Source organism: Malania oleifera, chromosome 1 (assembly GCF_029873635.1).
Source record: "Malania oleifera isolate guangnan ecotype guangnan chromosome 1, ASM2987363v1, whole genome shotgun sequence".
Classification (NCBI taxonomy): Eukaryota; Viridiplantae; Streptophyta; class Magnoliopsida; order Santalales; family Ximeniaceae; genus Malania; species Malania oleifera.
The window spans coordinates 88,358,084-88,374,187 of record NC_080417.1 but is presented as its reverse complement, the minus strand read 5'-3'; the positions used below and the strand labels follow the sequence as shown (position 1 = coordinate 88,374,187).

At 35.6% G+C, this 16,104-nt stretch overlaps 2 protein-coding genes across 3 annotated transcripts; one reads left to right on the top strand and one right to left on the bottom strand.

Annotated features, from left to right (window-relative positions):
* Window positions 1–1,366: 1,366 nt before the first annotated feature.
* On the bottom strand, window positions 1,367–13,716 carry LOC131167262 (F-box/kelch-repeat protein At5g15710). 2 transcript variants are annotated; one of them, XM_058125973.1, is made up of 2 exons: window positions 11,542–13,716; window positions 1,367–1,884 (listed from the first exon to the last, which is right to left on the bottom strand). In XM_058125973.1, exon 1 carries the CDS (start codon window positions 13,287–13,289, stop codon window positions 11,919–11,921), a length of 1,371 nt encoding a protein of 456 aa, XP_057981956.1. In that variant the 5' UTR covers window positions 13,290–13,716; the 3' UTR covers window positions 1,367–1,884; window positions 11,542–11,918. The 2 variants fall into 2 exon arrangements, with proteins under 2 accessions (XP_057981956.1, XP_057981965.1); XM_058125982.1 differs by having other exon boundaries at window positions 1,367–1,872.
* LOC131167270 (GDSL esterase/lipase 7-like) lies at window positions 1,491–3,322 on the top strand. Its single transcript, XM_058125998.1, is given in 6 exon segments — window positions 1,491–1,701; window positions 1,704–1,797; window positions 1,799–1,883; window positions 2,641–2,722; window positions 2,725–2,798; window positions 2,800–3,322. Coding segments are annotated over 6 exon segments (609 nt in total). The 3' UTR covers window positions 2,863–3,322.
* Window positions 13,717–16,104: the final 2,388 nt, after the last annotated feature.

The following is a 16,104-nucleotide window of genomic DNA, read 5'->3' as shown; positions in this document are numbered from 1 at the left end:
AAAAGATGGAAGGAACAACATCGGCAAAGAGCTGGTCTGACTAGACCTGGCAAAAAGGATAAAAATTCATTAATCCGACCTGCATCTAACCCGTTTAACCGACTTATAATCAACCGCTTGTTAAATAAGTCGAATATGGTTTTCCATTTTCATATCTATATCCTTAGTGAGTCAGATTGGGTTTATCCGACAGATATCTGTTAACCCGCTTAATTTTATTTTTTTTTAAGAATAATGATATTTTTATTCAAATAACTAGGTCGTAAACACTACGCGCTTTAGAGAGGATATAAGCAGGGGTATTTAAATACGATTACACGATATAGGTAATAATAAATAAGATATCATAAATCTCATAATTTGAGATAAAATTTGTATTTTTGACATATAAGCTCCTTTTGAATCAATAAGCTCTACCTCAAACAATTGACTTTGAATCTTTGACGCTCCTTAGTTTTTATTGTGATGATTTGTCTCGAATCTTCATCATTTGAATGACAAATGTAATCGTTGACGGTTTGATGAATGATTAGTTTTTAATGCTTACAGCTTTACTTATATGAATCAGGAGTCGTTAATTAATATAAATGATTGAATGATTGATATAATTAATAGAAAAGTTTATATTTGAGAAATGGCGGATTATTCGTCCATCCGCCATGAATTATTCGACCCGAAACCACCTAATCTGTCACTTAAACGAGTCGAATATGAATTATGATTTCTTCACCCAATATTCTGTCTTATCCATCGCAGATTATCCGACCCAATCCGTTTTGCCAAGTCTAAGTCTAACAAGTAAATTATTAGTCCATATAGAGGCAATGTATTAAATTAAATTAGGATTTTGACTAAAATTTTGAAAACTTTAAATGTTAAAATTTTTTTGACTTGGGTGTCAATTTCTATGCCATTTTTAAAAATAAAAAGAAAAATAATAATACAAATTAGGGATAAAGCATTAAATTCTTTTATTCTGTGTTTGGAGTATACCAATTCGTATTAGAATCTATGCGAATTTAGATAAAAATGATAAAAAATAATATTAAATTTTGTACAAATCTAAAATTGAAAATGTCATAAACTAAATGCATCAATAAGGTAGGAAGTATTGTTGTGTGCAAGATGAAGCATAAATTAATAGTCATATTAAACATATTCAATTAATATAAATTTTATTTCGTTAATTAATTATACAAATAGAAATAGTTTAGATATAAATGGTCAAATAAAATATTTTTGCTCATCTAAATTTAACTTGCATATAATTTTCAAAACCCATTGCTAACATTTGCTTTCAATAAAAATAAGATAATTAAGAGAGAATTTTTCCCTCTGAATATTAGTCTCATAGTGAATAGTTTGATTTTTGACAATTTTTGTTAGAATATCTAAATCAGATCACTCATAAAAATTTCAACAAAAAATTTGTAAAACGAAATTTAACATTTTAGTTTCGACAAAAATGTGGAAATGACCACACGTCAATAATGTCAACATTTGATTCGTGGCTTGGAAACGTCAATCACAACTCCCAAGCAGTGTTGATGATGCACCATGCGTCGATAGTGGTGGCTAACGAAGATTTAAAGCATTGCTTACATGCAGGCCTCTTTGAGTTCAGTGTTTCCGCTATTTCCAGAGAGTTGGGAGCAAGGAAAATGGTGCTGGTTGGCTCTGGGCCACTTGGATGCATACCAGCCAGCTATCCTTGGTGAGTGGCAATTACAGTTGCATTGATCGGGTCAACAACTTGGTCACTTCAGTCAACAACTGCCTTACTCAACTCTCAAAATCCCAGTGCCAGCCTCCCTGGATCTTTCTTCATCTATCAAAACATTTATAATCTCTTCTATGACATGGCCACAAACCCTGCCAAACATTCTGCATCAAGCATTCCTTGACGTGATTAAATACAAGGTATAGCAGCCATCAAGATAGGGGATTCAGCTACAATTTACAATTATAAAAGCTAGACAATAACATTTACTGCTTCCTGTACATCTTCTAAGAAATTTATATGAACACGATATTTTGGATTTGAAAGAAATAATTAGTCTTCAGAATACATGAAACTTCTCTTTATAGTTCAACACAACATACCAACAATTTTTTCAGGTAGAATGGGAAAAAAAATTAAAATATATATATAGAAAATAAAAAATAGAAAAGTTCATATAGTGGCAATTGAAAAAAGTTCCTGTATAACATAGCCATCCACTGATATCTTCGGTACAACACCAAGGTACAAGTAGATAAATGAATCTGACCCCTTGGATGCAATGGGTGCCCTAATGCTCTTCATAGAAATTTATACGAATAATGTGCTTTTTTCATTTTTGGCTAGAAAGAAATAATAAATTGGCCTTCGAATATATGGAATTCCCCATTTTACAGTCCAAAATAGCAAACCGACAACTTTTTCAGTTCAAATGGGATAAGAATTGAGAAGGGTTCAAATAATGGCTATTGAAGTGTGTTATATTCCTGTATCCCACACCCAATCACTACTGTCTGACAAATTGGCAATATCTATTAGTGGCACTACAACAGCCATAATAAAATACAAATTGATGCACCCAATGTGATTCATTGTGGGAAAGACAAATCCATTCCTAAATTCTGTCATGTTGTGTTGCAGGGTTCGCAGTATCAAGCAAAGTCTGTTGCAGTAATGGGAAGTACGGAGGGCAGCTCACCTGCCTTCCCCTGCAGCAGCCATGTGCAATAGAAACCAATACATGTTTTGGGACTCTCTCCATCCAACTCAAGCTGCCAATGCCATTATAGCAAAAATGCTGCTACAGCAAGTCTACAGCCAAATGCCACCCAATCAGTGTCTACCAGCTAGCTGAACTATAGAGGGGAAATTTCCACTTAGACTAGCCAACTTCGGTTACTCTTAAGTCTTATCTTATTTTCAGGTGGGTATTGCTATTACACAGATTAAGTGACGTTGTACCACACTCCTATGACCTATTCTAGTTTCTTTGATAAATATATAGCATAGAAGAGGTAATCTTGACACAGGATATGCAAGGCAGCACTCGCAGCTCAGTTTTCAAACAAAGGCTAGTAAGTTGATGCTAACTAGTTAACAAAAAACAGTACAGCTTGATTCAATGAAAAATACTCAATACTAACAGGTTAAGAAAGCAAAAACAGTAAGCTCAATTCAATCAAAAATACTCTTCCCAGAGTCCATGGACAACCCAGACATTTTGATATCAACACTGTCAAAAGCAGCTATGATCAAAAAGCAAGACACAGAAAAGACAGTCAATAGCTCCCACCAACAGGTGAAAGACCACATATAATAAATTGCCGCATCATTAAGCAACATCTACCTAGGCTTCTGAAATAAGTAAAGGCATCCAAGCAAATATCTACAGATTGATAATAGTGGGATGGGGGGACCAGAGAATCAGATTTACAGTTCAAGCAATTACAAAATGATGGTACATTAATCCACAAATTTGCACTACTAAATTTTTGTTTATCATAAAAGAATCTGCAGTTTCAAAAATTAGCAAACATATTCTGTCAAACTTAAACTTCAAATATTACCTACGCTTTTTTCAGGAAAAAAGAAAATGAAAAATAAAAATGTCACATGTAATAAAGAGTCCAAATGCCATAACCAAACATGTGTGCTGCTTATGATATTGAGGACAGTAAAAGCACAAAGCCACAAACCTATTCCCTAGAATTTTATTTCATTTCATAAGATGAACTGCTCTTTCCTTCTGAGGTTCGGGATCAAATTTGGATAGAAAATAAGATTCCAGGTTGCTTGAGCTTAGGAAACACAAATATAAATGGCTACTAACCATTTTGTGCTGTCTTTCTTTCTTTGTCCTCCCGAACCTTACCCAACCAACCCCAACTTTGGTCTGCTGAATAGAATTCAGGCACGAAAGAATAGAGGCAGGACTGGAATCAGTGCTGGAATGGTCAGTCACTCAAAATGACTGTCAAAATCACAATATGAATTTTGCTCCCCCATTGGGTATTTCTGAATGGTGATTAGCATGAAATGAGAAATAAGTCAATTTTCAAAAATATTTCTCCTTCAGAATTATTTATTTTTCTAGCCTTTCAACTATATAACTTAAATTTAAATTTATCTTAAAAAAAATTCCATTAAAAATGTGGTGTCCATAGGCCACTACTGTAAGAGTTACAACACACTCTAATCCCATATATTAATAGAAGACATTAATTAGGACTGCTAATGTGTTTGGGACTCATGTCATGAACGAAACCATAGCAGCAATGACAGATATTCCAGAAAAGGTCACACCCCCTAGTAAGGGCAAATGTGGCCATCAACATGATCAACTCTAATAAGAAGATGGACGCCCAGACCTATGTCGATAACTTAAAGGAGTGGTACAGCAATGGAGTCACAACACATGGCCAGGTTTACAGCACCACCTGTGGCACCGTCACAAACATCACCAATCACAACGACCACGGCCTCATTGGTGACAGCCCCTACCCCCTTGCAATGGTGGGGTTAGTATTCTGTCCACAATACAATTCAGCTTCCCTGATTTCACAAACCAATCACAGGACTTGGATTCCATTCCTATAATTTGATTCCATTCCAAACCTGATTCCGAAAATCAAACAGGAGGATCAATGTCCACTTAATTTTAAAGATTCAAAGAACTCATGATTTCTATTCTCGGATTCTCTAAAGAAGCCAACATATCATTCTACTCTACTGAATTGTTTTCAAAGAATTATATTATGAAAGAGAAAGGGTGTAAATAGGAGGGTAAGGCAACCTCCTCTTCAATACACACACAGAATAAAAACCAAACAGCTAGTAAAGCTCTGCAGTCTCTGTATATCATCCTTTTCTAATGATGATAAAAATTTGACATGGTCTTCGAATTTCTTCTTTTTTGGTAACCTGTTCTTTAGAAATATCTGCATCTGAAGACTTTTCTTGTCCAGATAAGTAAATTTGGTTATCTAATGATGGTTTGGGCTATGCATCTGTGATTTTTAAAAAAGTTGTTATACATCAAATGCTCTAAAAAGGAAACCAAACAAGGTGATTTCTCCATATGCATTCCCACTGCATTTCAAGGTGGTGAGTACTGACCATTTGTTTCTTCCCTGAGAGGTGACCAACTAAATATCAAACGAATTCTTTAACCTAAATAATTAAACAAGTGTTTTCTGAACACATTGCTATTTCCGTTTCATGCTGTTATGGCCCTAGTTTTAAAGGAAAAAGATAAATGACTCCAAACTAGTATAGCATTTATTACATTCCTAGTCTTAAGTCAAAAAGATAGAGGCTTCTAACAGCTCTCTCTCTCTCTCTCTCTCTCTCTCTCTCACTCAGAGACACACACGTGCACGCATGTGCACACCCACCCACACCCACTGCTAGGAACCAAAGAATCTTTGAACAAAACTGCTAAATTTCAAATAGTGTGCATGTATAAGTGCCAATGATGGATCCAGCATCAAGGCTCGAAGGAGATGGAAGATCATTCTTTCAAACGCTTCAACTGCCGTTAAAATTTAAGAGAATGTATTTTAAAGGATAGTATTTTCAATATAAAGCTTGTCGCAATGGACTATTAAAAAAAAAAAAACACTGTTGTGCTTTTAGAAGTAGTATAATAAGTGCAAAAGATGGAGAGAGAGAGAGAGAGAGAGAGACATGGTTCTTTTCTTTTTTATTTGGACTTTTGCAGTTGGGTTCAAAGATTCTTTGGTTCCTAGCTCTGTGTGTGTGGGGGGAGTGTGTTAGAGAGAGAGGGACCTACATAGTTCAACGAGTGCCCTCTCTCTCTCTCTCCCACACACAAGGGTAGGAACAAAAGAATCTTGCCATCTACCTTTTTGCTTTAAAGACCAGGCTCTATATACACACACACATATAACCATGCATCTGCCCCAATTAGAGCCTCCCTTTCTAACATGATCTCATACAAAATTTTTTTTTAGATAACAAAAATGCCATAAAGACTGAATATAAGCACAACAAGATGCAGGATAAGCCACCTCTCCCTTTGAAGATCAAACAGCGATAGCCCCCCAAATATCCTAAAAGAGTGTCCCAAAAGAAGCAAGAAAATTCAATATATCCCCAAGAAAAAATGGAGAAGTTATCTGATCCTTGAAAATTATTTTCATCTCAAGCCATAGAATCAAGAAAATGGCATACAGTGGACATCATAAAGCCCTCCCTCTTCTACCTCTTCCAAAACCCAAAATCTCACTACCAAGAAATCATAGACAGATTGTGGAGCCACACATGCCTCAACAAAATAGAAAAAAAGGGCATTCCAGAAACGTTTCTTCACACAGTAACAGACATACAAGTTAGGAATGACAGGATCATCAAACACAATTGCAGAACTACATATAAAAAATCAAGCTTCCTTTCTGTAGCAATTGAATGGCATTCCCCTCACTTTATGCCAAACTGAAAGGCTGTTTATTCACCTACAGTAACGATAACCTCCTCCTCATGTCAATGCAAGGTTAACTTTGGAACAGCTTATATGTTCATCTAACATTCCATGGGGGGTTCATGTTGCATTCTCCATTTCTTTACTCATTTGACAAAGTTTAAATGGGTAAATGGTTCTTGTATTTACTTCTGGGAGGATGCCTTGGTGGGGGATTCAGCATTAATGATTACTTCTACTCAGATTTATCATCCTTCTTTGGTCCATAATGCTGCTATTTCTTCTTTTCATTTCATTTTTACTTATTCCCAATGATAATACTTTTGCTTAGGATTTTCCTTCTGAAAGGATTTGAACGATAGGGAGCAGGAGATCTCTTCTTTGCTTTATGTGCTTAGGATTGTCATATTTCTAATATGATGGATGTTAAGATCTGGGTTTTGGATTTTCCACCTTGTCATATTTGGGAGACAAAAAACCCTCCTAAGATTAAAGCATGTCTGGTTGGTGACCCTTAATAGGGATATCACTACCAATCTGCCGCAGGGTAAGGTGTCATCAAAAACATTGTCCCCACTTGTTCTTTTGTTTTTTTTTCAGGTGTGGTTAAACAGTACACTATGTATTTACTTGGGGCATGTAAAATAGGTTTCTTTCGTTTATTTGGCGAGGGTTACTGGATGACCAACCAGGTATTTCTTTTCCAGGATTTGGGAGAAGTACAGATGCTGTTAGTACTTCTTACCAACAAAAGTAAAATCAAATAAAAATAAGTGCTTGCAGCCACTTTTCCATAGTGAGAGAGAGACACCACCACCCCTTCAAATGCTCTATCATCCCTTTCCCTCCACAAGATCCCAAAAATCAAAGAGCAAGAGGAATGCAGATCCACTTCTTCTCCTTAGCTTCCTCCTGAAGGGCCCAGCAATAGAGCGCATGTCTAACATAATCCTATGACTACAATTTTTTTTTCTAGAAAAAGAAATTATATTAAGAGAGAAGAGAAGTGCAATTAGTATTTGGGAGGATAATGCATCTTCATGGATAGACAAAACAAAAATAAGATAAAAAAAACAACAGGAAACAACCAAAGCAACAGATAACAAGCCAATAAGGCCTTGCAATTTTTGGAAGCAACCGGAAGAAAAGGCCCATAAGAAGCACGAAAGCCAAATTCTATCCAAAGGTAGCTGCAAAGGTAGAAAATGCCCATTACAGATTTCCGCATCCCTCTCCAGCCAAATATTCCAAAGAACTGCAAAAACAACACAATCCCACAACCTGCTCACACCTTTACTCTTTTCAAAACTACTAAAAGGCATAGCATAAAGCCTCCAAGGATCCACACACACCCAACATTCTCCAAAAAAGCCAAACAGCAAGCTCCACAATCTCCAAGTCATAGAGCAATGCCAAAAAACAAAAAAAAACAAAAAGACAAGAAAATGCCTCAGCGCAAACAAAAAACATGACAAACATTCAGAGATTGTTGATACTCTATTAAGGATAATTAACCAAACAAAAACCTTGACCTTGAATGGTACATTGGCTCTCTAAATTCAATTAACAAAAGGGAAAGAAAAGGAGTTAATCAAGAAAAAAGTGTTTTACAAGAAAAGGTCCCAAAACCATGCAAAATCCAAACCCTAATTTGCCAACTTGATGAAGATCAAAAATAGTCCAACCAACCAACAAATAAAGCTTGGGAAAATAAAATTTCCAGGAGACAAAATTCCCTATGACAACCATGAAAGAAGAAATAGGTGCATTGTGTAACAAGGAGAGGAGCAACATAAAAGAAGTACCCTCGCACCCCAATGCCCACACATCCTCCCCACAAAGGAACTGAGAGTCATCCATCGTCTCTATTATTAATTAAGGGAAGAGAAAATGGTTTTCAGTCATCATTTTCCCGTCAGCCTATTCCAAAAAAAAAAAAACACCTTCAAATTTACAGGTAACTATTTACTAAAAAATTTTCAAAATATGGACAAATAAGTATTTTGAGATATTACTATTAACAGATTCACAGCATGCATACCCTTCTTTTTCAGTGACCTAATCCAATCACTCCCACAAATATCTCTATAACTGCTCTAAAGAATAGGAATTTGGATCAGCACTTTACAGAAGGGAAGAACAGAGTTACAAAGGAGATGCATGAAAAGAATATTAAAGGCCTCTAATGGTAACTCTAGCAGCAATATTAGCATAGCATCCCACTTATTTTCCAGCAAACCAAATTTTTCTTTTAATCGCCTTATGCCAGAAGGAGTTAATTTTCAAGGGGACCACCATGACCAATTCTTTCCGAGAGCAATGTATATAGATAGTTAGATACCAAGTTACCAGGACCCAAACCCCTATTCTCTCTGGATCTGGACTTCTGCCTAGAATATGTCATTAGGTTTCAAGGGAGGTACTGTCTGAACTTGTTCAGATTTACAGATAAGACTTTTGAGTGGAGATTTGTGAAGGTTAACATAGGAAGGTTCGCTCATGTGTCAAAGAATGGTAAGGTTTGAATTTGTTGAATCAGGCGTTTGGTGTCAACTTCAACAATGCCATGTGAATGTGATCACTAGTCTTTGATGTCTTTAAGGTTAGAGAAGGTCAGATGCCGCAATAAAATTCTTTGGAGATGTTCTTATTGAGTGAAGAATCAGTAATGAGGAAGGAATTTTCTTAGAAGTGGGGCTGATTTTCTACAACAGATGGCATTTGCTCCATGTATAAAAAGGGCAGCAGTGAAGTTCTGCCAAGGTACAAAGGGATATTATTTTTTCATCAGCTGGAGTAAACACCAATCAAATTAATCAGCAAGATGGAAATATGCAATCACAGGAACTGAGGATGTTCGTTCCAAGAGTGGGTCATGGTGATTTGCTTCTTGTGGAGGACAAGCTGTTTGCATTTAGAACCTGGGTTTCACTGGTGCAGCACGCAGCTGAAATTAGGGTATCAGGGTTCACAGTGGTGGAAGGAGAAGACAATTCTGGAACAAGCTGCTTTTAGGGCTTGGAACCATTTGCGATTGGGCACAGTTCAAAATCAATCAGCTCAGTTTTTCTGGTGATTATGGGACACATTTTAAACTCATGTTCAAAGGCCTAACAGGTTTTAGGGAAACTGCTGATATACGAAATGAAGCCTAAATGTTTTCTATAAAAAAAAAATGAAGCTCAAGTGGTTTCAGCCTGTTAGATTACTACTTAACCTTTGTGGGGCAACAAATAATATCAAGATTTAACATTCCTTTGCACAAGCAGCCCAACAGCATGTGGAGAGATGAGCAAAGGATAAATAACACCCATTATAGGAAATATAATAATTTTTAAACACCACACAATAAACACAGGCAACAAGACTAGAACACAGGACCTCCTGGCAACCATAGCTCTGATACCGTGTTAGATTGCCACTTCACCTAAAAGTTTAAGCTATTAGGTTGTGGGCCCGGCCAACAATGTATATCAAGCTTTAACAGCCATCAGATGTGTAATATAGGATGACTATATACAGACACCATGGATGGTATCATATCTCATGCTCCAACCCACAAACAGATACAGCTGGGGAAAATCTATGAAAACAAGCCATTCTTCTTCTCATCGAATGATCTTGACAACCATGAATAAGCAGAAAATGGTGGAATCTCATGGGGAATGTCATGTGAATAAGCAACAAACTTCTGTTTTTGGAGTTCAGAAGCAATTTAGGATTTCTGAAAGAGTGCAGTAAGAACAAGGCATTTCTAAATCTTATGTGATACCTTCTGATGTCTCCAACAACAGAAAGATTCAGTAACCGATGCTCATAATTCCAAAGAGCCCAATCCTCATTGAAGGAATAGCAGTGACAAAATCAAGTTGCATGAAGTCAAAGAGATCAGAGATTTCAAAATTGCACACACAAGAACTTTCAATGGAATAGTAATGGCAATCCTCATTGGTGGAAACCAAGTCTGGTACAAGCAGTGAGGAGTTTGGGAAGGTATTTCAGGGTAAGAATTGAGGCAGTGAAGGAGAGAGGGAGAGTGATGGGTCAATTCTGATTTTGAAAGCAAATATAGTCTATTGTTGGAGAATTGCAGGAACTCTAATTGTTGATTTAGTGAGTAATAATATTTTTTTATCATGGGGTAGGAAAGGAACAAAATTAACAGATTAATCTAGGAACAAATACTCAGCAAGATAAGAGGGAGTAGGAGACAAGTGCTTGAATAGAAGATGCTTCTTACCCATTCCCACACCAGAATTGCACTGATCCCATTAAAGTCAGATTATCAAGCAGTTCTATGATAAAAGTGGACAATACGGGATTCAGATTGATAGCTTCCGGAGGCCGGGGAATCAATTGGATTGCGGCAAGAGTAAGAAAAATAGAAAGGCAAGGAAGAGTTTGAAAATTTGAACTGCACCATCAATTACAATGGGAGGTGTTTGAAAAACAAATTTCAAGAACAGCATAATTGAAAAGACAAAGTTCTTTAATTACCACCCCTCCCATAATAAAAACTCCCTCAACATTCCACACTTGACCAGGTGATATTTAAAATTGCCCTCAACCCTCCTCTGAGAAGTTTAGAGATTTATGAAAAGTAATGAACCTGTAAACCCCTTTTTTAACACGTGAAAAAAAAATCAACGCATGAAACAAGCAGAGAAATTGCCGATGAAAAACACAGAATTACAAAATCTGTGGACCATAACCCAACACCAGGAGGCAAATCACAAAATTGAGAACATGGCAACATTTAAATGGACGCAACAGCAACAAAAACAGGATAAAGAAGAATTTAGAAGATAAAGCTACAGCAAAGACCAAGACAGTGCAACTCTTTTAAAATCCAAACCAAAGGCTTGACCATTACTTCTAGAGAAATACATTTATTCTAAACTCAAACAAAAGCAAGTTCTTACATAGAGAATTATAAAGAAACTACTAAGGCAACATGTTTGAAATATATAAATGAGGCATCACCACTACATAATCATATGGTAATTAAAAAACAAACAAAGAATATCAATTGATTAAGATAAAGAACTTGCATGTCCCAAAAACTTTCAAAAGTGTACATAAATTAGAGGAAAAATCTTACAATTATTTTCCACTCATCAACATCCACAGAGAAATTCCTCTAATAAGTTCAGCTCTTTTCCAATCATCCAACTACAATGTTACTCAAGCAATACCCTTTACAACACCCTGGTAGTGGATTATATTACCAATTGTCAGGTAGAAAATCTTGCAAATTAAACCTGCTTTCTTGGGTTATGAACAACTTGCTTGCCAGCATTAAATCTTCAGGAACATCAGATATTAAGAAAATAGTATACCAGCCAAATCTGAATAAGCTGAACTCATGGATGCATTAAACCGGAGAAGGGGTGTTATAGAAAAAAAAGAATGCTGGTTGAAAATGATAACCCCCCGCAAACCCTTGAATAATTGATAGCATGGAGCAAAATTCACCACCTAATAGATGGAAGCGTCAAACCGTGGCTCATAGAAACAAACCTGGCTATTGTACGACTGAAGAGCACAGCCTGCAATCCAAGACCAAATCTTCTTATCTACATCATAAAGAAGCCCCTTTCCTTGATTCCAAGATGTAAAGCAGATCAGATTATCCTGTCCAAAGCACTCAAATCTCTCAGCTGATAACCTCAAAAGAGCTCTAAAATATTTCGGTGGCATCCTACTTATCTCCACCCACACTATCTTTGCATGATCCAATTCCCAAATTCTCATACTTTGAAGAGTACTATAAAGGCCTATGCGTCCAACAAGAAATAAACGCTTGTGAGAGCCAGCAACTAGATACCCATCCAACAAAGACCTTGGAAACTTAGCTGGAATGTGTTCCCAGTATCCAGTATCCAGCTGGTACATCATCAAACCAAGTGGTGAAAGGGTTTCCAAATACAACCTGGAGTCGCAAAATGCCATCTTTGAGGAGCATAGATTGACAGCAGGCATTGTCTGGTGAAGTGACCAACTGTTGAGCTTTGAATCATATACTTCAGTTGGCAATGAATTGTCACCATAAATATCACTGGTGGCTATGACTTTGAAGGATCGGTCCATCCGATCAACAACCATAACTAACTGTCTTTGCTGATTATAATGCATACTCGGCAAGGTCCTCCAAGACTGTGTGAGGGGATTACAAACTAAGGTTTTGAAATTCGGCCCATCAAGTCCAGAGAAGCAGACTAGACCACCGGAAGAGCCAACCAGCCAGAATGCCCACTGTGGCAAAAATGTGAATGGGATCCTAAACCATGTTCTCAATGGCAAGCTGAAAACTGAGCATTGTGGTGTCTGCAAGTTCTTCCAGTATGTGAGAAGACAAGGCCCATGAGATGGCACTTGTGCATGAAATTTAAGAAAACTATTATCTTGAAGAATTGAATTCCACCGTTTACAAACAGATCGAAGCCGAAAGAGCATAAATGGAGGAACCCTGGCCAAAATTTCACTAAGCAAATCTTCAGGTAACATTGCCCATATATTATCTTCCATCTGAACAGCAGGGTGAGCTGCTTTGCCAAATGTAGAAACTGTTTCTTCGTCTAAGCCGCGTGGTTTGGTCTTAATCACCTTCTGCCTAGAAGGACTAATATTTCTTGACCCTACTCGCCCTAACGGGCTTGTATTCCTCACTCCAGATCCTCTAAGAGATGCCACCTGCTTAATGCAACCATCCTCTTCACCAAAAGGCCCACTTTTCATCAACTGCTCACCTTCACGAAAATACTCACTTTTCATCAACTGGGGGGGTACGAGTTTACCAGACCCAGACCCCGCAGATTCCCCTCCTCCCTCCATCGTATAAACTTCCATGGTATGAACTCCCAAAATCCCAAACGCCCCAAAACTAGTTGGTATTCAAGTATCGAGAATAAATCTTAATTCACATTCCACGGGCTAAAGGATCCAAAATTTCAAATACAAAAGCAGAGTTACGCAATGAAGGAGAAAACCTCAAAATCCCAACAAAGCAAAACTCAAAAAATCATTATACAGGAACAGCATTACAGCTGCAATCGAAAACCCTAATTTCTTCTCAGATCCAAACTAGAACAAGCTTGTTGGCAGTGGAAACGATCAGAGAAAAGACACAACTTTCCATACACGAATCATTAATCTTAGAAACAGAAACGCAAAGCTCAAGCCTTTCGGGTTAAAGAAGCGTTACCTCTTGAGAATTCACAATGGCATCCTTGCGATTAGAGGGAAGCACGTCAGAGCCAAGACAAAAATGGATTCCTTACATAAAAATGAGAGCAACCTTGACCTAAACTTAAAGCCTCTCCCTCCTTCCCCAACTGCCCTTTTACTTTTTTATTTTTTTTTTACAGTCTCCCTCTCTTGCTCTGTGGAGCTTACATTGCATTAATTTTTTTGTCCCTGCCCGAAGCCATAAATTGAGGGTACAATCAAGTGGAGAGCAGTACACGGTAAGAGACATTATTTCGTGAAAATTACTTGTAAAAAACAAATTCATATCATAAAATTCACAAACAAAATATTTATATAATATATATATATATAATAATTAGATTTTTCTTTATTCAGAACTATACTGTGACAATTTTATTTTCATTGGGGGGAGTTTATTTTTAATCAAGCTGCATGTATTTTTTAAATCAAGTTTAAAACGATACAGAGAATTTGGATTCGTGAAATTCTTTTTTTGAAAAAAATTAACAGTTTATTAGATGAAAGGTTTAATATCAAAATTATTTTTAAAAAAAAATTCAATGCATTGTACCTTGCTCCCCAATCTGGACAGTCCATTAAGCAGGCCCACAATCAAACGGTGCAGAGCAGTCCGTGACTTCCAATTCATGGCTGATCTAAGATGTGGTTCACGAGTAGGGAGGTCCCACGATATTCCTCATACTTGGGCCCCACCTATGGCTCATTTTATGAAGTGCTGGGCCCAGCCCAAACAGTGGGTGCCTTGGTGGCTGTGGCTGTTGACAGGCTTTTGAGTCATTCTGTGATGATCGTGTGGATCCTTAATTAATTTAAAATGGCAGGAATAGGAAAAGGTTCCATCATTTTCGGGAAAATATTTGTTGAAAAAGCTATTTTATTTATTGTTTCTAGAATTATTTTCAAAAATATGATTCAAAAATAATTTTCTTAGGAGCCCCACAAAATGTGATGTAAAGTTGTTTTTTTTATTTTCAAAAAATAATATATATATTTATATATCTCATTGAATGTTATGCCACACCCAACGCTGAATTTATTTTTAAAATTTAAGTCCGTCTCTTTTTTTAGGTTTGTGTCCTCTCACTTTCTCTTACTTTACTCTCATGTAATAGATGGAGGGGCTCATGCGGGTCTCACAAATTTTTTAAAATATTTATTAACTTTTTTCCCGCCCTTTCTTTCTGAACATAGGTAGAGGCTCCATGCGGGCTCATTAATTTTTTTAATCATTTCTATTTTTATTTTTTTTTAAATCTCTCTTTTGTCTCATGCAGACCCTACTAAATTTTTTCGAATGTATTTAGTAAACTTCTCTCTCTCTACTTTGATTCCATTAATTTTATTTATTATTTTTAAAAATCTTTTTTTCTTATTATACAAAATTAAAAAATCCTAACATAAATGAATTCTCTTGAAAAATGATTCCAACTCAACAATTTTCCATCATTTTTTTCAATACTTTTAGATTATAGAATTAATTTAAATTATTAATTTGTACTTTCTTTATTATTGATTTTTATTTACATCTACTAAAAGTATAGAATTAATTTCAATTTATATTATTAAAGATATTGAAATATATATATATATATATATATATATATATACCATGTTACATTTCTATTCACATACATTATATACATTAAAATTAGCATAAATGACTGGAATTATTTTTAAAATATTCAATATAATATATACAATACAATACAATTTTTCTCCACTAAAATTATAGAATTATTTTTAGTTCATACTATTCAAATATATATATATACCGTATTATATTTTTGTTTATAAATATATTGTATACATTAAAATTAAAAAGAGCTATTATTTTCTTACCTAACTGCCACCATAAGGTTCTAATATCAAAATATTACAATTATATATAAGTGTTTAACTTTCGATATGTTATAAACTAAAATATTTAAATTCTACTCAAATTTTACATTTTAAATCCTCATTCAATATTATTATGTTTATATCTATATTTTATTTTTCTCAATTAATTTACATTTAAACCGATTCGCTGCAAATAAATTTATGTTATATGTACATGTCCATTATATTTTTAAAGTTCTATGTAGGGGTAAGCAAATTGTCGGTTCGACTAAATTCAGTTAATTAACCGAATTAACCGAAAATTTCGATTAATGAAAACTATTAAACGAACCGACCGAACTGCGGGGTCTCGCCGAATTGAAACCAACCGAACTACCTTTTCGGGTAATTTGGTTAACCGAATTTAACTGAATTAATTTGAAATTTATTGTTAAAAACATAATATAATTATATATATATATATATATACACCAATTCTAGCTTAATTAAGCACCTCATCTATTAATTTTATTAATAAAAATGATATTTTGCTATTGAACTATAAGAATAAAATTTACACTATTACGTTATACACCATCAGTTTAATTAAACATGT